At 43.2% G+C, this 26,943-nt stretch overlaps 1 protein-coding gene across 2 annotated transcripts in view; it reads left to right on the top strand.

Moving 5' to 3' along the window:
* The window catches only part of FLT1 (fms related receptor tyrosine kinase 1), a 171,316-nt gene that overhangs the window by 4,270 nt on the left and 140,103 nt on the right, over window positions 1-26,943 (top strand). For both annotated transcript variants that reach the window (XM_045797039.2, XM_087865221.1), the window contains exons 2-3: window positions 21,151-21,247; window positions 21,641-21,867. In XM_045797039.2, coding sequence (XP_045652995.1) covers window positions 21,151-21,247; window positions 21,641-21,867 — 324 coding nt within the window. The remainder of the gene's footprint in view (window positions 1-21,150; window positions 21,248-21,640; window positions 21,868-26,943) is intronic.

A 26,943-nucleotide genomic window follows, 5' to 3' on the forward strand; every position in this document is an offset into this window, starting at 1 on the left:
TCATTGTAGAGAGGAGAGGAAGGACATTGAAATGATACTGGCCCTTATTTTTTTTAAAACAAAAATATATTATGAGGAATGGTTGAAAGCATTAAAAGCATCTGTTGCATTGCTTTAAATAATTTAATAGACCAGGATAGTCCCTTCCATTCCATTGATCTTAGTATACTGGTGAGGCTTGTAAGGAATGACAGTCTCTTGCCAAATGCTTTCCAGGATCACTGTTGATTCCTCACACACTTGGGTGCCTTAGAAATTGCAGGCTGCTGATGACATTACTGAATTTTATACCAGATTGAGGGAGGGGAAGGAAATGGGAGGAATGGGGTAATTGAGGGAAGGATTGAGAGGAAAGCCTCTGGCTTAGCATCTGGGACTGCAGGGGGGTTTCATTAAGGAAATGGTTCCATTGAGTCTGCTGAAGATAGTGGACTAGATTTCCTGCATTGCTGCTGGGGCGGATGTGGGGGGATGTCAAGAATTCCTGGGGATTTCCCATCAGTCTCAGTCAGCTGGATGCCTCAGGGCCATATCTGATTATTGCTCCTTTCCTTGATTTGAGCTCCTTGTGAGACCTGATCTTGTCCCTCAGACATACAGGTTGTGAGAGCTAGCGGGAACCTCATAGATCCAACGTACGCATTTCAAAGATGAGAAAACCCACCCAGAACCCTGGTTTTCTCCCCCCAAGGTCAGTAGCTGGCCGGTGGCAGCCCCAGGCATAGAAGCTGATGTGTACAGTACAGATAACCCTTCGTCTTCACTTCTGTCTTTCCTCCACCCCAAGCAGAGCAGAGCTGTTCAAACGTTTGTTGAATGTCATCATAACAGTGCTCACGCTTCTTGTCAAATGCCGGCCTCTTTTTCAAATGTGAAATTTCCCACTCTTTTTTGAAAGCCCGCAGGGCGTTTAGATCAAGAACACCAAAGTTACGGCTGCTTAGTAGTACGCGGATCGATTTGGTGAGCAAATGGATTCTCCTTGTGAGCCTTCCTTTGAGCTGCTGTGGCTGAAGTAGTCAAGCCTGTGTGACTAGCCTCGATTCTCACCACTTCCCTCCACACACCCTGTGACCAGCTGCACAAACCCTTCGCCAGTCAAAGAACTTACTCACCATTCTTAGGATGGGCCTTGTGCATTCATCACTCCGTGTTCACGCTGTTTGCCTGCAAGACCCTTTCCCTCCCTCTGCATTTCCGCCTCCCCTGCCTCCTGGAGCCTTCAAAGCTCAGACACCACCATCTCCTTGCGTTCCTCCTTAGAGCTGCAGGCAGAATTTGTGGTTTCTTCTCCTGTAGGTACCCTCCTCTAGGGAACCCATATATATATCTACCCTTTCTGGTTGTTTTCTCCTTGCATCCTCACTATTCTGTTTATATGTCTGTCCCCTTGTTGTCTGATCCCCTGGCACCTGGGGGAATGCCTGGCATGGGGGCCCTCAGTAAGCGCTGGCAGGAATCAATGATGCAGCCACACCACCATTTCAAAGAAGAAAGCTCTCGGGGCCAGATAGAATTTATGCCAGTATATTAACGTGCTCCTGCCTGTCCAGCTGGCCTCAGTTGCAGTGAATTGCTTAGAAGGCTTGCTCCCAATGGATAATGTTGGTCTGCGATGATGACATTGAAGTAAGTGGCTAAGATGTAGGACATCAGCTAGGATCTTCAACTCTCGGAGATCTCTCTTTCTTGTAATCCTCTCCTTTTTTGTCCTGATGCTTCACTGGGGACTCGGAGCCACCAAAGCTGGATTTCAGTCTACACAGAAGTTCTGTCTTAGCCTTCGCTGGTGAGGTGGCACTGTGGCTGTGCCCGGCAATGTATTGTACAATTTTTAGAAACAGCAGTGCTCTCAGATTTTATGGTTTGCCTTACTCACCCTTTCACAGACTCAAACCTGAGTCCATGCGTGCTAGGATGTGATATAAACCCCAGTGACAGAGACTGGGCACACTCAGCATTGATGCTCTGTTTCCATAGAGCCATTTGTTATGGGACCAGGCTAGTCTGCCTGAGTTCCTCCTTCCATGGGATGGGTTCTTCTCAACCCTTCATACAGACAGGTTCCTGGCAGGACCACTCTACGAGGAAGGTGTGAGACATGTTCTAAAAAAAAAACAAAACCCCAGAATCCCATGGTTTCGGATCACGGTGGTGCCTCCCTCCCCCCACCCCCAGCCCCATACTCTGCACATGGCCACAAAGTTATCCCAACCAAGCTGCTCCGATGTGTGTTCCATGGTTCAGCAGCAGCAGCTCCCGGAAACTTAATGAATCCGAGAGCCTGTGTGTTAATAAGTCCACCGATGTTTCATTTGCACATTAAAAATTGAGGACAGATTTTAGTAAAGGAATCTTAGCTCTGGTGTCAGGATCTAATTCCTTTTCATCAACACTCTAGCGATGACCTGTGACCTGTGTGGCTAAGGGACTAGACCCGGACCAGCCAGGAGCCTCTTCTGGCTCCCACATTGTGCTTGTGCCCCCGTCTTCTCCTGGGACACCTGTGTCCTTCTTCAAGACTCTTTTTACAAAATCTTAGACGTGGCTTGGACCTGTAATCACAGGAAACAGAGGTGGTGTCTTGAAGAATACACCATGGTTACCTAAATCATGGGTGGGCAAGATCAAGTTCTTAGAAAATACAGAGTTGGTGAAAAAATAGTAAAAATGGCATTAAATGGATAGGTTTCAACCATAAATAAAAATTTTATGAGGTATTTGCTTTCGGAACAAGGTTAGTTGGTGACATCAAGCAGCGAAGGTAAGTGTCCTTCTCCGGAATCTTAGTTGGCAGGGAGGCGTCACTGTCTCATTCTGTCCTGTTACCCTGATAACAGTTTTTTTGTGCTTCTTACTGGCTTGAAATCCAACGTGTTCGTACTCGTTCTTCCTTGTCTCATATTGCAAATCTTGGCAAATGCGTCTGTCTTTCACAGATTACCGCAGGGCCTACAGGCACTTTTTCTCAGCCGGTCTTCTAACCTATCTAACTGATGGAGTGTGAATGGATTTCCTTTCAAGCTGCAGACCCACCCATGTGGTCCCCACTAGCAAAGCTGTAACAATGATCAGATGCTTGTGTTGAAAGGGCCCTGCAGTGAACCCTATTTAAATGAAAAGCCTTCGCTTTCATTATACACAAATATGAAATGACTTAAACTCAAGGCCACCTTTAGCAAAACCCTGATTAGTAATTAGCCTGCCAGCTGATTTCCATGAAACCCTTCGCCTTTTGCTAGGGTCATGGTCCCCAGCGTTGGCTCTGCCTTAGAATCGTCTGGGGAGCTTTGAAACATCCTTTGCCCTGGCTGCACCCCTTACCAATTTAATCAGCATCTCTTGAGTGGGAGCCAGGCATCAGTAATTTTTAAAGCTCCCAGGTGGTTTCAGTGGGCGGCCGAGGTTAAGAACCTCTTATTTTATCATCCATCCGAATCACCTGGAGAGCTTGCTGCACTGGCGTGCTGGGCCCCACCCCGGAGTTTCTGATGCGGTAGGCCTGGGGCGGGGCCAGGAATTTGCATTTGGAACCGGCTCCCCTGTGTGGCTGATGCATCTCATCCAGAGACCACACTTTGAGAGCCACTGCCCTCGGGGCTGGTTTGAGAGGCCTGGCCGCCTGGGAGGCCCGTGTGCCAATCTGTAAAAGGCTCGAAGTCATCACTAGACATATAACAAGGTAGAGGAAACTACAGGAATCCCTGCCAGGGAGAGTATGTGTTAGCAGCGTGGCAGAAGGAATATTAGGATCGAGGGCTTGGAGCATGTAACCAATACAGGTGGCGAAATTGCCTTCTAAGGGAAGTTGGATCCGGTTGGCAGTTGGGGTATGTGAGTTAGGAGCCGGAACTGAATTGCAGTCTAGACAATAGACGAAATCATAGTCCTTCTCTGCCTTACACCTCGGAGCGCTCAGGCTTTCCTCTATCTAAACATTGGTAAATGTCTACAGAGTCCTGTTGACAGGTGCCGTGCCATCGACCTGTGCTGGGTGCCCACGTACCCTGGGCCAGCCCTGCTACCCTCCAGGATCCCCACGCAATGCGGCCTGAAGCCTCACGATGCTTTGCCTCTGTAACTGAGCTGTGCGGCCTTTATTTCCTTTGCTGGGATCAGTGTCCCCCACTTAGGTGGCTGAATTCTTCCCCTTTGGTTCTTCTGACTTTCATGGTCTGTCCCCATGGGTGAGAAGAGTCGCTGTTTGGCTGGAAATGGAGCCAGCCACCCCTTGTGCAGAACCGTGTGCTGGAAACTTTCTTGTGAAACATCAAGAATCCAAGCTGCATCTCCTTCCCTGAGAGCATCTAAGGGTGCCTGTGGGGTGCTCCATTTGGACACTTACTGCTCAAATATAGAAAGAACAGATCTTTTATGCACTCCCACTACTGAATCACTGTCTAAGGGGCTGAGTCATGATAGCGTTTGTATCTGTCATCTCTTGCGATGTCATAGGTTGCCCCAAAACGAATGGCCTTAAACAATAATTCATTATGCCTGCCTGAGTCTGTGGGTTAGGAATTTGGGCGGGTCTCATCTGGATCCTGCATGGAGCTGTCATCAGCTGGCACTTCCACTAGGACCTAGGCGCCAGCTGTCACCGGGTCTCCCTCCACGCACGGTGTTTGGCCATTCCGCAGTGTAGTCCAGGCTTCTTCATGTGGAGGCAGAGGCGGTCCAAGAGGTGGAAGCTTCAAGGCCGCTGAAGGCCTGGACTTTGCCATTCCTCCACCACCACTCTGCCACATCCGATTGGTAAAGGGGGGTCCTAACTCAGAGTCAAGGCGTGCGGGAACGGGCTCCTCTCTCGGAGGCAGTAGCTGCACGATATTGGGGCCGTGGTTTTCAATCCACCACCCACTGCTAGCACGGTTAGCTGCTTCTTTCCAGTCTAGCTATTAGGCTGGCACTTGGCCAAGAAAATAAGTAACAATTCCTTGGCCCTTCTAAACACTGCCTGCGATGGAGACAGCTGGTCCAATGGAAGAGCTTCTATTTCCTAAATCTTATGATTAGGGCACATCGGCCATGGTGAAGGTGTCATGCCATGGTGGGGCTGCTGGCCTCTAAGGAGCACGGTGACACCAGCAAGGAAGCGCAGCCGATCCTCCGATTCTGAGCGTGGCCAGCCCTGCAGCCTCGTGTACTTACAGGATCTCTGAGGGAGCACGTGCTTCTGGAAGATGTGGGAGGCTGTATGCTTTGAGGAAAGGAGAAAGGAGGGAACTAACCCCTACGGATTGTCAGGCACTTTGGTTGACATCTATGATTTGACTTAGTCCCGAGAGGTAGGTACAGTGCTCTCAAATATGCAGAACCCCGGGCCGACATAAAGACTGGCCCTAAGATCACGGGAGTGGTAAGTAAAGCTGGAATGAGTCCAGTCTGCTGTGCCCGACTGCCCAGCCCCCCTGCCTGCCATGCCGTACAGCCTAAATGAAAAGGGGACAAGGAAAAGAGCATCGATGAGAATGGGCTGGTCTTCCCCTTCTTTCAAAACTCTCTCTCCTTGGAGTTTTGCCATCTCCCAAGAATGTGAGACGCCCCTGCTACTCCAGCCTGAGGCGGCCTCGGCAGATTCCGCTGCTGTGTGAGGCAGACACCAGCGACGTCTCCATTGAGACGGGAATTGTGATCACGTGGGTTTTCTGATCAAGAACCTTCCAAAAAATTCAAGTCAGAAAAGGATCCCCAAAGTCAATAAGAACATGATTTTTTTTTTTTTAAAGATTTATTTATTTTAGGGAGAGAAAGCGGTGGGGAGGGGCTGAGGGAAAGGGAGAGAGAAACTCAAGCAGACTCCACACTGAGCAGGGAGCCTGGCGCGGGGCTCAGTCTCACGACCTTGAGATCATGACCTGAGCCAAAACCAAGGGTCAGACACTTGACTGACTATACCACCCAGGACCCCTTTTTAAGTGTCTTTCTTAAGAATATGAGTTTATATGGGTTTTCAAACTGCTCTCCTGCATGTGGCTTCACACTAAATCAGATTAGAGATGAGCCAAACCAGCCCTTTGGTTCTGGAAAAGTTCTTATCAGGAAGGGTCTCTGAAAAAGCTGGGGCTGCCCTCTGCCAGATTGCTTCCAGGAATCAAATGTCTACTTCTCTGGACACCTCTTAGATCCCAGAAACCTCAAAGATTGGCAGCTTTTCCTTAATGAGGCTGGAGTATAGGCAGGGATCCACAGGTACTGGGGGAGGGGGAGGGCACATGTACTGAGCCCCTCCTAAGCACAGGCTCTGTATGTGGCAGCTCAAATGAACTTTTTCATAACTATCCAATGTGTGTACTTTTAACTTTGTTTATTGTGGATTGAAACCCCGAGGCTCAGGGAAACTGGGTGATTTACTGAGGATCACACACTTCATGAGTGTCCAGCCCAGGATTTAAACCAGGTCATTCTGATTTTGAAATTGGTACCTTTCCCACCAACATGTACCCAACATACTTGAATGACAAAAATCTAGGAATTAAGGAAAACCGAAGCGTTTGGCTTCTGGGGTTTAGCTTCTGTGAGAAAAGCACAACTGTCTGAGAGCATTCTCCTAGAGGGAGTTACTTTTCAGTGTAGGTTGGACCCAGCACAGGCTTTCCTTTCTTTTTTCTTTCTTTGTCTCTTTCTTTCTTCAAAGCAATTTTCACATATACAGCGGGGTTAACGATAGTCATCACATTGTACATTACATCTCCAGATGGTTTACCTTGCTGACTGACAGTCCTCATGACGTTATCAAAAATGAAAGCGTTTTTTCAAACCCCGTTGTGCCTCGGGTCTCTCCTCCTCCACTAGCTCATTCCTTTCAGATATTCACGCCTGCAAGAAGTCGAGAAAGAGGAAAAAGTGTTTTCCTTCTTCCTTGATCAGTGACTTGGAGAGGGACGCTTTTCGATACCAGAATATGGCTGTGTTCATCCAAATCTGAGAAAAACCCTGTCTTGCCACCTTTTATTGTTCATTCCAAGCCAAGAGTGGAAAATGTGGTCCAATGGGTAGATGCCTTGGATGGAAATTATAAGGACTGGTGATATATATACTGTTTGATTTTTTTATTATTGTATTCTTTTTCTAAGTTGGCATTAGAGCAACTAAAAGTAGATGTAAACAGTTGGAAAGGCAGAGTCGTATTAGAGGAGACTACAAACAATTTGAAAAGGCAGTGTAAACTCTCGTTATGGCATTTCGCCTGTGATTAATGGTATTGTTTTCTTTTTGGAAAACACTGTTTAACTCTCTTTTCCATTTAATGTCTCCTGCTGGATCACATTTTTGTTCTCTGTTCTTTGGAAATGTTTATAGCTTCGAAATCTTTTCCATAGGGAATTCTGCTAGAACTAGGGGAAAAAAAAAAAAAACTGCTTGGGAATTGAGCAATTGTATTGTCCCAGGATGGACCGTGTGTACCTATAACTTCTGGAGGGTTAGAGAATATTTGGCACACATCCTTGATGTACAAATTAGCAGCAATTCTACCACACACTCCCCCATCCCATTCCCTGTCCTCAAAACTGGTCAATGAGAAATAGGCTATGCAAAGTATTTGTCACACACAGTCACTTGGAAGGCAAATGGGAAATTCAGGAAACTAACAACAAAGGCTGATTTTCAGAAATTTCTCTCTCATTTCAGCCTGTCTCGACTGACCTTGAACTTCGTGATTCTATATCTGGCTATCTCTTTTTAGGGACAGTGAAATTCTAAAATGTTGAGATCAAGTTGGTTTGGATGTAAAGCACAATCCAGGCAGATGGGCATGGGATTGCCTTGCTGGGATAACCCACTCACCATTTTGGGAGAGTCTTAAGGACAAACTTGGGATGGGAAGTGTCTTTTAAGGAATATATTTTCTTAGAACATTTTGGACTGCTATACTTTCTGCTGTGATTTCATAAGGATAAGCATGAGTCATAACAAATGTGATTCTCCTGATACCTGTTTCATAATCAGTCATCATTCTAGGTTCATGTGCGACTTTCCATGGAATTCAAGCATGTGCAGAAGACTTTTTTTTTGAAGGCTATTTTATTTTAGAACATTTTAACATATTCATTTAAAAGGTACTCAAGCATCCTCATTAATTAACCCATTATATTTTATTTCAAGATATAAACACGGTTGTGTTCATTGTGCTATATGTTTGCCATTGAATAAGTGTCTTAGTTTGTGACGTTAACTGAATTTTACTGAAATGAATCACTTGAGTTAGTGAATTCATGACTCCCTCAAAAATATGTCTTTGAAAACAAGCTATACATAGTTATGAGGTGATCTCTGTTTGTTGACTCTCTTCGTATTCACCGAATCTACTTCTAGATGAATCATGACCTAAGAGACTGCTCAGGGCTGAGAGCCCTTCCAAAGGAAGTGCTTGTTTCTGTTTCAGCTTCCCAGCTCTGAATCCTGTACAGTACCTAGTACACAGTAGTCACTCAATAAATGCTGGTTGAACTGACTGAAACTTTATCCTAGCCATTCCTCTGGTTCTCAGAGGCCCTTGCAGGAGTCATGGTTCCACAGTGGTTCACTTTCTAAGAACCTATGGGGGAGTGTGGGTGAAGGAGGTTGGCAGAAATCTGCCCAAGAGCTGGCAGTCAATCTCCCAGCACATCTGTAATGTTCCGTTCCTTCCTTGAGGGCATCCTCTCATTCCAGTGACCCCTTTCTTGTCTTTGGCTGAGCTGGCCATGTTCTCCTGAACTGAATCTAGACCTAGGATTCAAACAGAGGATTTAAGCTGCCCAGCCACTAGAGAAATGGTTCCCAAGAGATCTTTTCTTTGGATGAGCCCTCCTGCTGGGAAATTCTTAGTTGGTCAAGCACAGAAGCCTGACCTTTGATTGGGAACCTGAATTTCTAGGTACACCAAATCAGCTAAAGATATTAGGTGATGTTACTGCCCCTGCTACTGCTTTTGTCCTCTTGGATAAGGACATTTGGGTTGGAAACGATTTCCTCTTGGCTCTGCACCATCCCCAGGGTAAACTTAGGAAGACAAAAGGGGTGAGGAGGAGGGACAAGTTCAGTCCTGGTTAATGAAATCATGCAGATGAAAACTCATCATTTTCTTTTATTCCTCTCATCGCTTCACCGCCATCAGAGGCCTCGTCCATGATTTCAAAAAGCGTAGCATGACCTGGGCAGATCTTCTAGAGACTGTTCCTTTGTGGCTTTTATTCTGGTGGCAAGTAAAGTCAGATAAGTCCCCCATATAAAACAAACCCGGGGCATTGTCCCTCAGCAAAGAGGTCAAGGAAAGCAGAGTTGTATGGTCAAGGGAGTTAGTAGTTGGTAAAGGAAAACAGTTTTCTAAAAGTAAAGATGAAGCTTTAGAGGGTTTGAAGATTCACACACTCATTCTTCGGGTCTTACCTTCAACTAGACTTCTGTGAGAACGTCCCTCACTCCCCGGGCTGGACTAGCTTCCCCACATCTGGTACTTTGCTATGATAACACATAAATATAATGTAATTTTATGTTTATATAGAAAGTAATTTGTGAGTAGGAAATTACATATGTCTACCTTTACTTGTTGGTTTATCTGTCGTCCAGCTAAGTTATAAGCACTTTAAAGAAAGCATTCTTGTGTCTCTTGTTTATCATTGTATCCTTCTCTTAGTATATGTTGAAAATATTACATGAATAAATGCTGAGGTTAAAGATCAGAGAAATCTACAAGGTGAGGGGTGAGAGAAAGGGGTCATATCAGGAATGTAGTGGGGGAAGAAAACCAGGGTTGGCTGGCCATAAAAGAGAGATAAGAAGGACAGATAAATGAAGAGAACAAGTTCCCATACTCCTGGGATCATCGTTGAGAGTCCAGCTCTTAAACCAGTGCATCAGTCTCATCTCGGGGAGTTGGTGGCTTAACTTTATAAGGACAGCTCCAGGACAAGGGACCTTCCTCCCTTTCTACAGAGTTCTTCCTTCTGGTTTTATGTAACTTCTGCTTATTGATTTTGGGCTCGTCCTCCGGAGTCAGCTGATTCATAAGTTATTTTAAAGCCTATTAGAGGCTCCTGGGTGGCTCAGTTGGTTAAGTGTCTGCCTTTGGCTCAGATCATGATCCCAAAATACCAGAATGTTCAGCAGGGAGTCTGCTTCTCCCTCTGCTCCTCATCCCCACCCCCGCCGGCTTGTGCTGTCTCTCTGTCTCTCTCAAATAAATAAATAAAATCTTAAAAAAAAAAAAATAAATAAAGCCTGTTAGGTTGATGGCCAAGTGGTAGCAGAAATCGGTGTTGTGTTTTATTTTTTTCTTCCATCTGTGCTGTGATATCTTGGATGATATCAGACCTGCTAATTCTAGAAACAAAATTCTAGGTTAAGTTAATGAGAGCGTATGAGTAAAAATGCCCGGAGAATTAACATTCTCCCAGTTTGGGGTATAAATGACTTTAAAATCTTTTATGAATATTTGTAAGGATGCCCTTGCTATCACATATTGAAGTGAATGAAAAACATTCAGTAAATTATTTCTTTAAAAATTGAGATTCTTCTGCTGGAAGCGTACTGCCTTTAGTGGGTTACTTTCCCTTCCAGAATCTTGGCTCTCAGCAAAACTTGTAGAACATTATTCCATCTGAGAGAAGATTTTTTAACAGTTGGTGAAATCTTAGGAAGATTACAAACATTTACTGTGTAAATTAAGCAAGTCTTAAGAAAACATGAAAGTTAAAGGAAGCCAGAATTAAAACGAATAGTTCAGTCATCATAGGCATCCCATTGTCTAAGCGGGACTAGTCTCCAAAATGCATAATGAAAAGCAATTGTATTTCAAATTGTTTAATTTAGAAGGAAACTGATTTTGACAACAGAAACACAATGGTCAGGAATAGTGTTTTAATGAGCCTTAGAAAGTATGCTAACATCGCTTTCAAAAACTCAATTCCCCTATGATGGATAACTTCATCGCACACACTTGGCTATTTAAATCTCAAAGGTCAGAAGGTTTGTGTATATTATTGGTTACAAAGGCGGAGATCTCTCCACTTGTCTCTTAGGGAGGGAATTTATAAAGCACCTCCTTCATAGACCGTCTGAAACACTCCAGCAAAAAGTTCTCTGAGTAGCTTAGGCTTCATGAACTGGATCAGCGTGAGCCTAAAATGAACACGAGAACCTTATCACACTCTGCCTGCCAATGTTGTTTTATTTCTTCTGTTTTTATGTGCAAAGCAAATGCTATTTTGTCATTATTTGTAATAGATTACGAAGTTGAAGAATATATGAAAAGAAGAGACCAGACGGAGTTTAGCTTTTCCTTGCTGCCTAGCTAGAGTTAAGGTGCACTCTTGCCTGCCTGCCTGCTTGCTGCCTACCCTTCTTCAGTTTATTATACACCCGTTTTAAGGCATTATTTTGGATTCAGAATGCAAACCTCACACAATGCATTTTTATGGTTACTTAACAGCATCGCAGCACACAACTCCATGATATACTCATTTTTTTTCCCAGGAAGAACTGTGTGGGCATCTGCAGATTATTTGTCTGTTATAACACATTATAGGCAGTAGCTACTCTACAATTTAAAAGTTCCACTTCCTGTTCTTCTGCTGTAATCATTCTAGGACGAGGTCCTGTATTGAATGGATAAAATGTTTCTCACATCTTCTCTGGGCTGCTTTCCTTCCTGATGGAACCCACGGGGATCTAAGTAAATACCATGTCCTTGAAATTCGGGTACCTGTTCCCATCATCTCCACTGACGCCTGGCCCTTTGGCAACGAGCACTAATGGACACAGAGCATTTGATAAAATATTTGGTGGTAGACCATACTGTAATCCTAAGGTCATGCAGAATGGGGAAAGCTTTGGATGGTAAGTTGTGGGTTGTATGCACGCTGTACTAGGCTTCCAGACTGATCATTGTTGGTTTGTTTGCATGTGTATAAAGGTCTTAACCATTTAAAGATTTTTGTTATTGAAGTATAGTTGACGGACAATGTTACGTTAGTTTCTGGAATAATTGCTTATTTAAGAATAATATACCTTATAGGATAGGTACCAATAGGATACCTTTGGCAGAGCTGAAACTTGGATTTCTAAATAAGAAATGGGAGATGAGAAGGCTGAGGCTAAGGCACTTCAAGCCTTTTATTAATGCTACTACAGTTCCTGATAATGCAACTCAATCCACATGCTCTCCTGCCTAGAAGCATTCTGTCACTGACCACACTGCAATGTTCTAGAGCGCTGAGACTCTAAAGAGGACGCACCAATGCTGAAAGAGGAACAAAACACTTACTTCCATCAAACCCACTGTCATGTATTTCATCTTGCATGTGTTGCGTGTGTTTTCATCGAAATGGCACCTCGACTGAGCAATCTCTTTTCGGGTGTTCGTAACCTGAAATTTAATACATTCTGCATTTCAGCTGTTCCTAGCCTGAAAATGAGTACATTCTGGCCTGAAATCGCTTGTGAGTCAGCACGAGCAATAGCAGAAGGCTGTTGGTGATTACAATCCCATTTATACGAGGTGGCATCCGGCCAAGTCGCCCACAGCCCTCTGAACAGTAACACTGGGTAAGAACAGAGGCCGGTGGTGATACGCTCCCAATGTAGTGTGTTTCCTGCTCCTGACAGAGAAACACGACCTCACAGACAAAACCTTTCTGCATTTTTCGGGGGGAACGTTGTTCTGTTCCTCTCCCTTTGCATAACCAGATGAAGGTCTACCAGACTTCTCCACTAAATACTTTCCAAGCTATGTCTCATGCCGTGTCAACCAGATCTTGACCCTTGCTCCAGGCAGCTCAGATAACTTCCATGGCATCGTGTGGTGGATTGAAATGACATGCTGTTAGACAGCTCTGTGGAGGTGGTTTTTGAACTCGTTCAATAAAAGGGCGGCAGTGTGGGAGTCGAGCGTTTTTTGGAAAAAGTTACCTCCTTGGTCGGCAGGAGATTTCTCACTGACCAGCCTTAATTAACTCTGATGTCACATGAAAAGGAGCTGTGCACGGGTACAGGTCATTGGGAGGGTAGACTCCTGATGGTAGCCCGGTGACAGGCCTGATGATAAATGAAGACGTCCTGTTAAACCATGACCCTCCAAGAAGCCAGTGTCCAGGGAAAAGCTCAGAGAGGTACACGGAAGATGTGCCCCTCGTAAACGTTGATAGTAGGAGTGTCGAAGTTATCAGAGTACTTTTCTCCTGGTCAACATCTTAAACCACACAGAATTTTCTCTTTTAAATAACTTTGTAAAAGAGAAATGAGTAAAGCCGATAACTCACGCATGGATAAGGTGCAGACTGTCCAAGTTCTGGTTATTTTGGACATCAGCCACGTCCCTTGCTAATAGCATGGTGTCCTCTGTGCCTTGCGCTGCAAAAGCTGTTTATGGATTTTGTCAACTGACCATTAAAATACAAATTGTAAGATGGCTATAAAACACACTACAGCAGAATTATTCAAATGAAGGTATCTCTAGGGTGAGGCCGACACTGCTGAAATTAAACATGTAACTAATTTCTACACTTGTTTTTTTACACTTGAATTCGAGACATAAATGCTATGTAAATGACTATTTTAAATTTTCTACGAAAGCATGGAGATCAGACTCTTGACATTTCAAATCTAATGATTTGGGGATTCCTTTGAATAGCAAAAACTCTAAAGCAAGAAGCCAGTGAATTCTTTTCGCAGGTCCTTGCGGTAAAATAATGAGTTTAAGGTCATGTAAAGACATAAAGGACAATAGCAAGTCCCTGGGATTAGCAACTTTCTACAACTTAAATGTATGGTTGCTGGACAGCAGCTGCTTCTCCATTACCCTAAAATCTGAAATAGCCTGTATTTGACCATCGGAAAGTTGCAAATTATCTTATCAACATAAGAAATTACTCAGCAGTAAATCAGAGCTTCTCGCTATTGCGTAATACGTTGTCAATTTCCAAATCCCAGCCAAAAAGAGCTTTCTTTTAAGCCTAAAACAACGGAGACCACAACTCAAACACCTCCCCCCAAAACCTCTTTCACTTCTCTACCTGCTTCCTCCCCACCCCTCAAACAAACTTGACGTTTTCACAGAGAGAAAAGTGTGCACATCCAAATAGATAGGGGTGTACATGTATTTAGGATAACAGCCTTTTTTCTTTAGGGTTTTCCTTGACTGGATGCCAGTTGTTTTGGGGGGAAAAAACATCTTGAAAACGAATATCATGCCTAATCATGGGACTCAAGCTCTGCAGCTGCCATGCAAATCCCTGGGGCTTTCCTATCTTGGTTGTGGTCTGTTGGTAGATGGAATAGGGACCGTTGGTCTTTCTCCATCATGCCAGAAACGTGCAACGTGCACGTTAAAATGCTTCCCATCAAAGCCTGCGCTGTCAGCTTAGCTAGTGGTGTGGTCTGCATTTAAGATAGCCATTCTGATAGGGCATCTGGTTATAATGTACACTTCGTATTACCTGACAAATGCTTTAATAGAGGCACAACACAGAGGTTGAGACCAAGATTTAGCTTTTTATTAAGCACTAGAAGCACTGTAAAAATTAACAGCCCAAACAAAAATTGTGGTAGTTTCTAGAAAGTTGGTTCACCTGCAATTGCATTCTTAACCTTTCTCCCAGCCTTGCCACCAACCAGAAAGAGTCTATAAAATTTAGTCTGTGAGACTTAAGCTTTTAATAACCTACATCTTGGGGAAAGAATATCTTCTTTTATTATGAATTATGTTTAATTAACCTCACACAACCTTGGTAAAGGCTCATGGTCTTAAAATCGAATTTTGGAAACATGATACTTGGGAATTTATACTTAGATAAAGAGGTCGTTTATCATGTAGGATTATGTACTATTGAAAACATGGTATGCAAAATCAAAGACAGATGCATCTCATTTGATATAAATCTAATATACAAAGCTTTGCATTAAGAAAATAAATCAGAAGTCAATTTTAACATAAAAGGAAACACCAACAGGTTTCTTCAGAGAACTCTGAACAACATAATTTTCAGTGTGACTCAAATTGCTAGAATTCCAATTTAAATGGTTAAAATTCAAAATATGCCATTAGAAGTGACTTAAAATTAACATCAGATTAAATTTAAAAGGTTGTAATTTGGGGAAACTGAGTTTTTTCAATATGTTTGTAAAAGTTCTAGTACGGAAAGAGCGATGTTATTGAGCACGAAGGAAACATGATTTCTCTCAAATCAGCCTTCTAAAGCTTTAAGCTGGAAAAAGAACTAGTATAAAATCTGATACCGATGGGGTCATGGGTGGCAGCAAAGTCAAAAATAGTTCCATATTCTGTGTCTTCAACTGATCTCTGTGATTACTTTAGTCATAAAGTTTTTTTAGAAAATCAGTTTTATTGAGGTGAAATTCACATACCATAAAACTCACCATTTTATTTTATTTTATTATAAGATTTTATTTATTTGACAGAGAGAGAGGGAGCACAAGGAGGCCGAGTGGCAGGCAGAGGGAGAGGGAGAAGCAGGCTCCCCGCTGAGCAGAGAGCCCAAGGCAGGGATCGATCCCAGGACCTTGGGACATGACCTGAGCCAAAGGCAGATTGTTTAACCAAATGAACCACCCAGATGCCCCCAAACTCACCATTTTAAATTGTATCATTCGATGCTTTTTAAATGTATTCAGAACTAGGCAACTGTCGCCATTAATTTTAGAATATTTTCACCACCCCAGAAAGAAACCCCAAACCAGCTATTAGTCACTCCCCATCCCCCTTCTCCCCCAGCCCCTGGCCACCACTAACGTACTTTCTGTTTCTGTGAATTGCCTATACTAGACATTTCATACAAATGGAATCATAAAATATGTGGCCTTTTGTAACGGGCTGCTTTTACTTAGCATAGTGTTTTTGTTTTGGGTTCCGGAATTAGAGTAATTTCTTTTCTCACGGTCTGGAAGTTGCAAGTCCAAATTTAAGGTGCCGGAAGGTTTCGTTTCTTCAGAGGCCTCTCTCTGTGGCTTGTAGACAGCCGCCTTCTCCCTGTGTCCTCAAAGGTCTTTCCTCTGTGCACCAGCATATTTTTAAGGGTCACCTGTGTCGTAGCACGTATCAGTACTTCATTCTTTCTTATTGCCAAGTAATATTCCATTTATGGACACATTACATTTTGTTTATCCATTCGTCATTGATAGACGTTAGGGTTGTTTCCACTTTTTGGCTGCTATGAGTAATCCTGCTGTAGGTACACATTTGTGTGCCAGTTTTTATGTGGACATATGTTTTTAGTTCTCTTGGATAGAGACCTACATACCTAGGAGTGGAATTGCTGGGTTGTATGTTTAACCATTTGAGGAACTGCCATGCTGTGTTTCAAAGTGGTTGTACCATTTTACAATCTGACCAGCAATATGTGAGGGCTCCAGGGTCTCCACAGGCTCACCAGCACTTGTTATTGTCTGTCTTTTTAATTTAATCGAACCTAGGAAGTATGAAGTGAAGTGGTATCTCACTGTGGTTTTGATTTGCATTTTCCTGCATTTTTTCCAGCATGTAATGTTCATGTGCTTATTGGCCATTTATAAAGCTTCTTTGGAAAAGGGTCTATTCAGATCCTTTGTCCATTTTTAAATTGGGTCGTCTTTTTATTCTTCATAATTATTTTTTTATGTGATTTCTAACTTGTACATTGGTATCAATTACTGTAATTTCGGGATCGCAGAATTTTTAGGTTGGAAGGAATTCTCAAAATCTCAGGCTATCCCCTCTGTTGACAGATGAAGAATCCGAGGCTTAGGTCCATGCCCATGGCCACAGCAGAGCTAGTGAGTAGCTGAACTGGGGAGATTACTGACTACATCAAAAAGGGAAAAACGTGGACGTTTCATGACTTGTACTTGGCTAAGTCCCCTTCCTTACAGAGATTCACCCTTGGAGTTCAGTATAGTAGAGGTGAAGGAACGGGTGGCATCTGGAAGGAAGAGGAGCTAAGAGGTTTGTCTTGAAGTTGTAGTCGACTAATAAGAACACTGTTTTTACATAGGTCAGTAAAAACAGCAGTTTCCTAATGATGCTTTTACTCCAACCCTCCATAGCGTCTTTTCTCTCAGTCTTAAAAGTGGTAGGCAGGGCCGTCTGGTTCCTAATGACCATCGTGCTCCGTCAGTATCCCGCAGAGTAGTTTCAAGAAAGAACCTCACTCATTTGGGCTTTGGCTTTGATTGCAAAATAAAGCCATACTTTACTTGGAACTGTACTCATTCTTCCCCCTGAAGTCAAAGAGAGCACTCTATTTTGCGTAACAAAATGAAGGGGAATGGAGAGTCGTGATTTAGAACAGTCTGGATATGGGCTTTCCAGCAGAGGTTTGGCCTGGGGCGAGGGAAGGGATTTTTGTCCACGAGTTATAACATTCTATTCTCTGTCCCCCTACCAGACAATACAGAACAGACAGACAGTGAGGAAAATAGTCAGACAAGAATACTACCAGTTTCAGTGTTCGCCCACGTCCATTGCCTTTGAGGGGTATTATACCGCAGTGCTTCATAGCTTATTCTAATGAGCGTGCGATAAAGCCCACCTCCACGTCTGCAGGGCTTTTTGCTTTGTTATTTAAATAATAACTTTCCTGACAGAAGGACATCTCTTTGCCTCTCTCATGACCGCAGTAGTCCCCCCTCCCCCATGTGTGGTTTTGCTCTCCACGGTTTTGGTCACCTGAGGTCAGCTGTGGCCCAGAAGCAGTGATCCTCCTTCTGACGTAAGGTCAGAAGGTCATTAATAGCCTAATGCTCCGTCACAGTGCCCACGTCGTCCACCTCCCTTCGTCTCATCCCGTAGGCATTTTATCGTCTCCCATCACCGTGAGGAGAAGGGCGAGTGACGTACCTAAGATATTTTGAGAGCGAGAGACCGCCTTCACATGACTTGTCTTACAGTGTGTTGTTATAATTGGTCGATTTTATTATGAGTTATTGTTAATCTCTTACTGCGCCAACTTTACAAATTAAACTGTGTCGTAGGTGTGGGCGTATAGGAAAAAACTCAGTATCTGTCCTGTTTGGTACTGGTGTGGTTTCAGGCATCCACGGGAGCTCTTGGAACGTGTCCCTGCGGCTGAGAGGAGACTGCTGTCTGTTCTAGTGGATTTTGATGAAAACAGGGGTTCACAGACCACCTAATTCACTGAGGGGACAATAATATGTTTCAGCCACACATTGAGGCTACCGTGGCCAACAGTGGAAAGTTCTGATCCCCGTCTGCGCTTCACAAGGGGAGAATCCCTGTTAAATTCTAGCATCCACCCTTGGAAATGAAGTTTCCTGTGGATTTGTTTCTAATTGGGCAACGTGACTCTGAGCTACTTGCTGAGAAGAGCAAACCGATTTTCACGTGGTGTGGCGGTGTATATGGATATGTGCATGTTTGTATTTTCCTTTTTATGTATGCCACTGCTGAAATGGAGAAAGTGCTGACCTACTGCAGATACTCAAAAAACGTTAGATCTTCATTACCCAAGTGGGTGCCTGGACGTTAAATTGCTTCAAAGAAATGTTTTAAGGCCTAATGTGATTTCAGAGCATTTGAGGAATAAATATTTCGCTTTTCTTTTTCCCTATTCATTTTCCTGTTAAACTGTAGTCTTGGCACCTCCATTAATCTTTATGAGGAACGATGGTATACTCACAGTGTCCAGTTACTTGGAAATACTTTCCTTCTGCTTCTCCTTTCCTCTGTTGAATCAACTTCTTTAATCTAGCTTCCTCATTCTGAGTGCAAAATTCATTGATGTCAGTGGAGACTAATAATAAAATTAAATATTTTTCTTAGCATTTTCCCCCTAAACTTTCCAGTAACTCTTATTTTCTGTGTCTTATTTAACCCTCAGTTGTGTTGCTTTCTTCTCGTGGGAGGATGGAATGGGGAGTACAGAGAGGAGCGTGTGGGTGGCGTATTCTTTAGGGGATCTTCTCTATATAACATTCCCCTCAGCTGTGATTTGGGTGGGTCTTTGCGGTCAGATCTTCTTTCTGATAAGGGTCAGGAATATTGGTTTTCTAGGGTGCTGATAAAGAGTCATATGATTTGGAAACGAACTAGCAGGCAGTGAGGTTCCCCTCATGTCATGAAAAGGGAGGCTTCTTTCCCTTGACTTCTCCTGGATGAGAAAGCATACCATCTCCGCATAAACCACAGAGATCGCTCTCAGTCATGCCAGAATTTTCCGCAGGAAACTTTGTTGGATTTTTTCCAGCACACAAACAACTACTTAGTGAAATCTCCAGAATTCCATGCCATAAAGAAGGGCAGAAACTATTCTGGCCTGGAAATTTTTTTAGGATAGGTGTTATCCGTTTCTGGCTGTGGCTTTAGAAAATCTTAGTGTTCCCAGGGACCGCTGATTTTTAGCCGTCAGGAAATTCATGGAGATGAATAAAGTACAAAATGCTTCACTAGGTATCTGAATGGGTTGATTTGTTCTATGGGGTTACTTGATAGACCAATTGGATCTACATGAAACAGTGATTTTAATTTAAATTAGTTAATATCAAGTCATTTTTTCCCAGCTGTAATTTGATACCAGAACCTATTGTGTATAAAAAGTTTCTTTTACATTAATTTATATCACCAGCAACATCAGAAATGCAGATTGAGTTAATGTAATGTCTTTGCAATTACATCTCAACAAAATACTCTGGCAGCAGTGGGGGGAAGCAGTTCTGCTAGGTGGCAGTGACCGGGCATCGGCCCCACGTCAAGGCAGCACCGCCACTTAGATGACCCAGCTCTGGATCCATGCACCACACCTGCAAGGTAGATGGTGGATTTTCCGGTTTTACGCCTGAGGATACTAAGGAGCAACAATGAAGGAAGTCCAAGGCCATGCAGCTAGTAAATGGAGAAATTAATCTTCAAATGCAGAGTTTTAAACTGAGCCTAGCTTTCTTTGTGATACTAGGACCCACAAGTAACGCTAGAGAGCACTGCTAGACTTAGCCGGGGAATTCGACATGTGTATCTCATCTCATAGATCTGCGATCTAACATAAAAGCCTAGAGGATTCAGCTCAGTCTTCTATCCTGAATTCCACTGCATGAACCTATTTTTTAAGTAAAAAAAAGTATTCCCAAAGATTGGCTGCAAGATTGGCTTAACTTTTCTTCTAAGAATATCTGTCCCCTCACCCTTGTCCCTGCTAATCCTGGGCCCCTGATCTCCTGCGCCTGCCAGGCATCTGCACCTGCCTGTGCGGGGGTGGGGGTGGGGAGGAAGAGGTGGGAGAGATCCTGATTGGTATTTATTGGGATGAGGCCATGCCCAACGCCGCTTCAGGAGAGGATCACCCCCTATAACACCAGTGGCTCCAAGGATCATGGGATTGGAAATGTCAGAAATGGAGTCAGAGATCCAAGGTCATCTAGCCCGGTCTCTCATTTTACAGATGAGAGAACTGAGCTCTGGAGGGAGAGGTGGCTTAGCTAGTGTCGCACAGAGTCCTTAGGGTGGATATTGTTATCGTGTTGTGCAGAGATGTGTAGATTTCCAGGCACTTTCGCTTGGCTTATCTCATTATCTCACAACATTCCCCATGAAGTATGCTTGTCAAATGTCACGTAGGGGTGAATAGTTCCCTTTTTTCCTTTCCATTATAGAGGGAACTTGGAGATTATGTAAGACAAACCAAAAGGCTTCTAAAACTGATTTTGGTCTATAATTGGTTTTCCAAAAGAGGAAACTGATTCAGAAAGAGAAATGATTCGCCCAAAATATCACGGCCTTACTAATCACTGAGCTACGTCTAGAACCCAGGAAGTTTCTATACTTTGTATTTGAAAAAGAAGATCAGCCAGGCCTGTATGACCAGATGGTCCACCATGGTAGAAGTTCAGTTTTGAATGACACTGACATTTAATCCTGAGAGTTTTTAATGTTACTTTATATTCTTAACATGGCTGCATTTAGAAACATGTTTGAATCTATTAATGTTCTAAATCAATGGGTTTGGATATTATTTAAATCATTTGGGAAAGTAGGACATGTAATATTTGTGAACAAGGCTTGGACTAGAAAAAATTTGTGAATTTAGAGAATTTAATATTACATGTACCTTTTTGCAGATCCAAGTAAGTTAAAGATTAAAAGTTACCTTCACCCAAAGAAAGGACTTAAAAAAAAAAATGAGAAGGCAATTTGCAAATAATACATTTCCAAAATTTGTTTTCCAGGATCTAGTTCAGGTTCAAAATTAAAAGGTCCTGAACTGAGTTTAAAAGGCACCCAGCACGTCATGCAAGCAGGCCAGACACTGTATCTCAAATGTAGGTAAGTGACTGTGTTGGTTTGGGGATAACCTGGTTGCCTTTTCTAAGGCAGAATCATTCCCTGGCAGAGTAGAAGGGTCGCCTCTCAGAGAACAAAGGTGGGGAGGGGACGTATGTGGTCGCTTGTAAGCTGCCAAGTGCAAGCCATATGTATCCAGCCCGCTGCACAAGGAGAGACTCAGCTCACTCAAGGGGAAACAGGGAAGGGATGCCCTGAACGAACATCTTTGCATATTTCTCCGAGCTGTTTAAAAGCTTTCTAAATGTGTTGCTTCTCTGTAAAGAAGAAGAGGACTGCATTTCAAGGCCCTCAGAATAGGCTTCCTAATGAAATGGATGCTTAGGACCTGGCCCCAGCCCTAACTGTGTTTTGTTTTCTTATCTGTGATTGCAGAGGGGAAGCAGCCCATTCATGGTCTTTGCCTGAAACAGTGAGAAAGGAAAGCAAAAGGCTGAGCATCACTAAATCTGCCTGTGGAAGGAATGGCAAACAGTTCTGCAGTACTTTGACCTTGAACACGGCTCAGGCAAACCACACTGGCTTCTATAGCTGCAAATATCTATCTATACCTGCTTCAAAGAAGAAGAAAACAGAATCTACAATCTATATATTTATTAATGGTAGGATTTCCATTTTCTACATTCTATTTATTATCGCTTTGCAGTGGGTTATAAATCCATCCTGATCCCTTGGAAAGTGGTCATTCCTAGTGATGAAGGAAACAGTCCAGGAAAGAGCTTCTGCCCTGGAAACTGGTGGAATGCATTTCTTGAGGGTCAGTTTCAACCATGATTTTCAAGGACGGGTAGTCAATTATGTGTTCCCTGCAGGGACAGACTCTTGTCTATTTCGTTCAAAGTTGTATGCATAGCACCTAGAATAGTGACTGGCATGTAGCATAGCTGGATGAATAAATGACAAGATTTTAGTTCTATTTCTTAATTATCTAGAAGAGCAAAACAGAATACAAGATTTTTTTTGTCCTTTAGCACAACTGCATTCACTTGTATGTCAGAATTGTAAAATATTGTTCTTTCTACTAAATTTATAAATATAATGTTGCTCATGTCCCTTGAATGTTACAGCATTGGTTCCAGTTGATAATGTTGTATTATTTCGTGTTCATTAAGCAAGTATTATAATGACATAGGAGCTGGCACGTATCATTATATTGTAGAAAGGGCCATAGGTAAAAATGAATCGTTTTTCAATTATAGTTTTTACGGTACTGTTTTTCACTCCTTGGAGAATGAACATACGAAGTGATACTCAGGGGAAAGAAATGCAAAACCCTTAAAGAAATACCAATTGACAGGAGAAATGGATGCCCGAGAAAGAATAAGGCAAATGCCCTGTCATTTTGTTCTTTCCTGTTTATCAGTTCCAGCCAATTTCCAAAACTCATTGAATGGGATTTTAAAAAACAACAACAACAACAAAAACCCCAAGGCTCTAGAGAACACAAAGCAAAATTAGTAGACACCTCATGCACAAAATCAAGTTAAGAAACAAAACAGAGCAAGCAACCACCAGCGTCAGTAGCCTGAATATACAGTATGGTGGGTCCCCTTCCTGGTGAGCCTTTGCATGGGGGGCAAAATAACAGAATTACGTTTTGGCAGGATTCTTTAATTTTTGAAATAAGGCAACTAGACGGTGTTTTACCCAAGCATGACATGTAATACTCTAGATTCCGGGCTCCTGTGTTAGGAGACAGTGGAGCAGCTGTATGATATTGCCAGGAACATTTTCTTTTTTTAACTTTTATCAGCTTGATTGAGACTGAGCCACTTTTCTGCATTCTGTTCTTCCAAACTCCTGTTTTTACATTCTGCATTTTTCCGGGGAGGGGGGTGGAAGGGGGAGGGGGTAGATAACAACTTACTAGCAGTTTGCCATCATAGGAATGTAGCCAGTGTACTTCAAAGTCAGAGGGAGAGGTTGGCCTGGGATCTTGGCTTGGGGAAGTCAGCCCATGTCCAAAGGAGGGAAGAGAGGGTGGCAGGCAGGAAATGGGGCAGAGTGGAAAAGGTGCAGAGCAGGGACGGAGACTTCCAGAGAGGTACTTTTGCAGCTCAGGGAGAAAGCAGACACAAAGCTTGATAGTGGTGGAAAAAGTCTTATACTCAGCCATCTGTTCTCTTTTTCTAGTTCCACATAGTATGTTATGTTCTTTCTGGCACTGGCCAAGGAAAGAAAACACTTTTATTCCCAGCTCTCCAGGGGAAAGGGGGAAAATTCATTCATACTAAAATTCTCATAAAACTTTCTCCGGTGGGTTTATCAGAGTCTGACTTGCAAATCAAATACTTAAATGAGTAAAAAAAAAACCAACCAAACAAACAAAAAACCCCCCAAAAATCTTTTTTTTTTCCTAAAAAATAATGTTCAGTTATTTTCACCTTTACCTCCTGCCTCCTACATGCCTATTAAACTGGACTCTGAATGGTAATGTCAGTTTTGTAGTCTTTCCTGATAGTGATGTTGATCTCAAAACCCACTTTCCTGAAGTCCAAGGTAGCTGTGATATAATTTATTAAGCAACTGTAACTTTTTCAAATTGCCTAACATTTTATGCATTTCATATTTTCATTATTGTATCAATTCCTTTGAAAAAAGTTGGTCTTTTTTTTTTTTTAAGATTTTATTTATTTATTCATGAGAGACACAGAGAGAGAGAGAGAGAGGCAGAGAGGAAGAGGCAGAGGGAGAAGCAGGCTCCCTGCTCCGATGTGGAACTCGATCCCAGGACCCTGGGATCATGATGTGAGCCGAAGGCAGATGCTTAACCAAGACTGAGCCACCCAGGGTCCCCGAAAATGCTTTCATTTTAATTGAATACTTGCTACATTGCAGGTTTAATTTCATTCAGGGCCACAAAGCTTGTCCCCCGATGACTCAGAATTGTCTCTAGGATTAATAAAACTCCAACCAGTTCCTGATGCACAGCTGCTATTACTCACTAGGTACTGACTGCTTATCACTTATTTATTACTGTTGAATATTTACTTTAGAGCTCATTGTTCTGTTTGGAGAATTTCTGCCCTGATAAGCATCTGTGGATGTATTGGCATTTCTCTTTGATTTCCCATGAAGTTGAGAAACAGTGTTAGATAAATCTTTTGAAAAAGACGTAGATTTATAGTCTGATAGGGTTCCAAGAAAAGAATCAGGGCTGTGCAGCTTTGTCTGTGTAGAGCTAGCATGTGAACTACAACCAAAGTATCATCTAGACATCGTCGATTGCCTGCTGGGTAAGAGGCACATTTCCCACCTGAGCACTGATTCGGACATAACATCTGATAGGTGGTGTACAAAGAAATAAACATCACCACTTTGGCATTACAGCTTGTATAAATCCACCAAGCCTCTGACATAATCCATTACATCAATTTAATTATTCAAGTAATTATATTTAACCACTTTAATTACTGAATTGTCTGGTAAATTACAATTTCCTTTAATGTAATAACTTCTTACATTTGTAAGAAGTTTCGTTTAAACAAATGGTTTTGTTTACATTATGCCATTTAATTCCCCCAACAACCCCATGAAGCATTCCTCTCTTTATTTTACAAGCGAAGAACCAAAGATCCACTTCACATCGAGGCTACCTGGGGAGTGACTGGAAAAGTATTAGCCGAGTAAGGTAGTCAGATTTTTCCTTTCAGATTCTCAGTGGTGGGAGGAGATCCAGAGAGGGCAAGACAGAGGCGGGAAGACCAGGGATGGGGCTGCTGTGTGCACTGATGCAGGAGAGCTGGTAGTCTAAGGTCACTCTGAGAGCCATGGGGAAAGAGAAGTTGGGGGCTGGAGGGATTTAGCTGGCCTTCGTGAGTGGTTGGGTCGTGGTGAGTGAGGGAGAGGAGTCAGAGACTCTCAGAATTCTGGAGGGGTATCCGGGCAGCTTGTACCCATTGCTAAGTACAGCTTTGTCTCACTAAATTACATTGATGTGAAGACAGTCGTCCTTCTCTCTTGGTATACCCTTGGCTTGGTCTTGATACATGGCTGTTGAATGGCAGTAGCTAAAAAAATACTATATACTTTTTAGAAAATTGCTTATATAAAATGAATGGCAATCCCCCCATAGTTACAGCTACAGAATTTTGGGTCATAAAGAAAAACAAATTGTGAAGCATTCTGTGATGCTTTGCTAATTGCGGAAAAGAAAGCTTTCTGGATGAAGACTAATGTAAGGGCTACTTAGGTGGTGTTCGTCCCTGTTGCAGAGAAGGAATGCTCTTGCATGGCTTTTCTGACCCTCTGGTGTACATGAGGAATTGGCCCCAGCTCAGCCTTTCCTAAAAGTTGGAGGATTTCTTTGAAATTATTATTGTAATATATGACTTGTGGCCACAAAATAAGAACGCTGAGCAGGAGAGTTTTTAATGGCATCTCCGAAGTATGTAATATTTTGTCAGCGTCTCCGGTTTAGTTAGGAAGACCTTGAACTTAGCATGCTGAGCTCCCCACACTGTGAAGCCAGCCTGAATTCCTCCTCTCTCCACAACAAAGCCTTTCAGGGCTCCTTAAAGTATAATGTCTTCTCTTGAAAAAAATATATAATCAAAAAGGGAAAAAAATGGATGTGTGTGTGTGTGTTATCGTTGGGTGGATATCTTTTATCTCTTTCCTGTAAGAGAAACTCGTCTCTTTTTTTTTTTTGCTTCTCTTTACCTGATTGTTTTTCTCTCTGAATCTATGAAAGCAAATGGGTTAGAGCATTTTCCTGACTGGGTTTTCCTCCATTGGTTTTCTCATTTGTGTCAAACTGATGAGATGGGCATAGCAGCTTAATTTTAGGTTAAAAAGAAAGAAATAAATAAAAATAAAAAAAATCGTCAGACCCACTGGGTTCGATCCCAGGACCCTGAGATCATGAACCTGAGCCGAAGGCAGACGCTTAACCAACCGAGCCACCCAGGCGCCCCACACTATGGTGTTTTTTGCACCTCACTTCTGAAGCAGAGGTGTGCAGAGAACTCAGTAGTGGAGGTAACCCCTCTCCTCCTGTTGATGGGTCTGCTCTGTGGCTGTGTGGTTCTGCACACCAAAGTCCTGGAATCCTGCTTCCCACCAATAGGTCTGACCCTGGAAGTGCCGTGGGCGGATGGAATCTGTTTGCAGACATGTTACACACCTGCTGTTGCTTGTTCTGCGGGAGGCACAAAGAGCAAAGTTAGGGGATCTTAGGATTTTGGAGTCCCCGTGGCCTAAGACCATGACTCAGAATAGATTTGTGAGCATTTTTAAATGCACAGGCTTAACTTTTTTAGAGAATAACTGTGGTTCACAAGTGGGTCTTTCTAGGGAGTGACGAGGACTCCTCCAACAGTCCTTCCGGAGGGCACCGTGCCGATGTTCGGCGAAGCCCGCACGTTCTGTTCCAGCACTGCCCTCCGTTGGGTGCCTTCCCCGGTCTCGTGCACGGCAGGGCCCACGGGAGATGCTCAGTCGACACTGCTTAGCTGGGTGATGTCTGAGCAGCTGGGGTTTGTTGCCTCCTTTGCCATCCCGGTATGGCAAGTTCAACCCGCAGAGCCATGATAACGTTGGGGGACTTCAATGAAAACGGTAACGATCCACAGATGCACTTCTGTAAGCCTCGCGGCCTCCTCTCTTGCGCTGTAGTGATGACGGCATTTGTCAGGTGGCTTGCACAAGGGATTTTCGTCCTCCGGCCTGACACGAAG

This window comes from Ursus americanus, chromosome 10 (assembly GCF_024610735.1).
Source record: "Ursus americanus isolate L20-20 chromosome 10, mUrsAme1.1.p, whole genome shotgun sequence".
NCBI classification, from domain to species: domain Eukaryota; kingdom Metazoa; phylum Chordata; class Mammalia; order Carnivora; family Ursidae; genus Ursus; species Ursus americanus.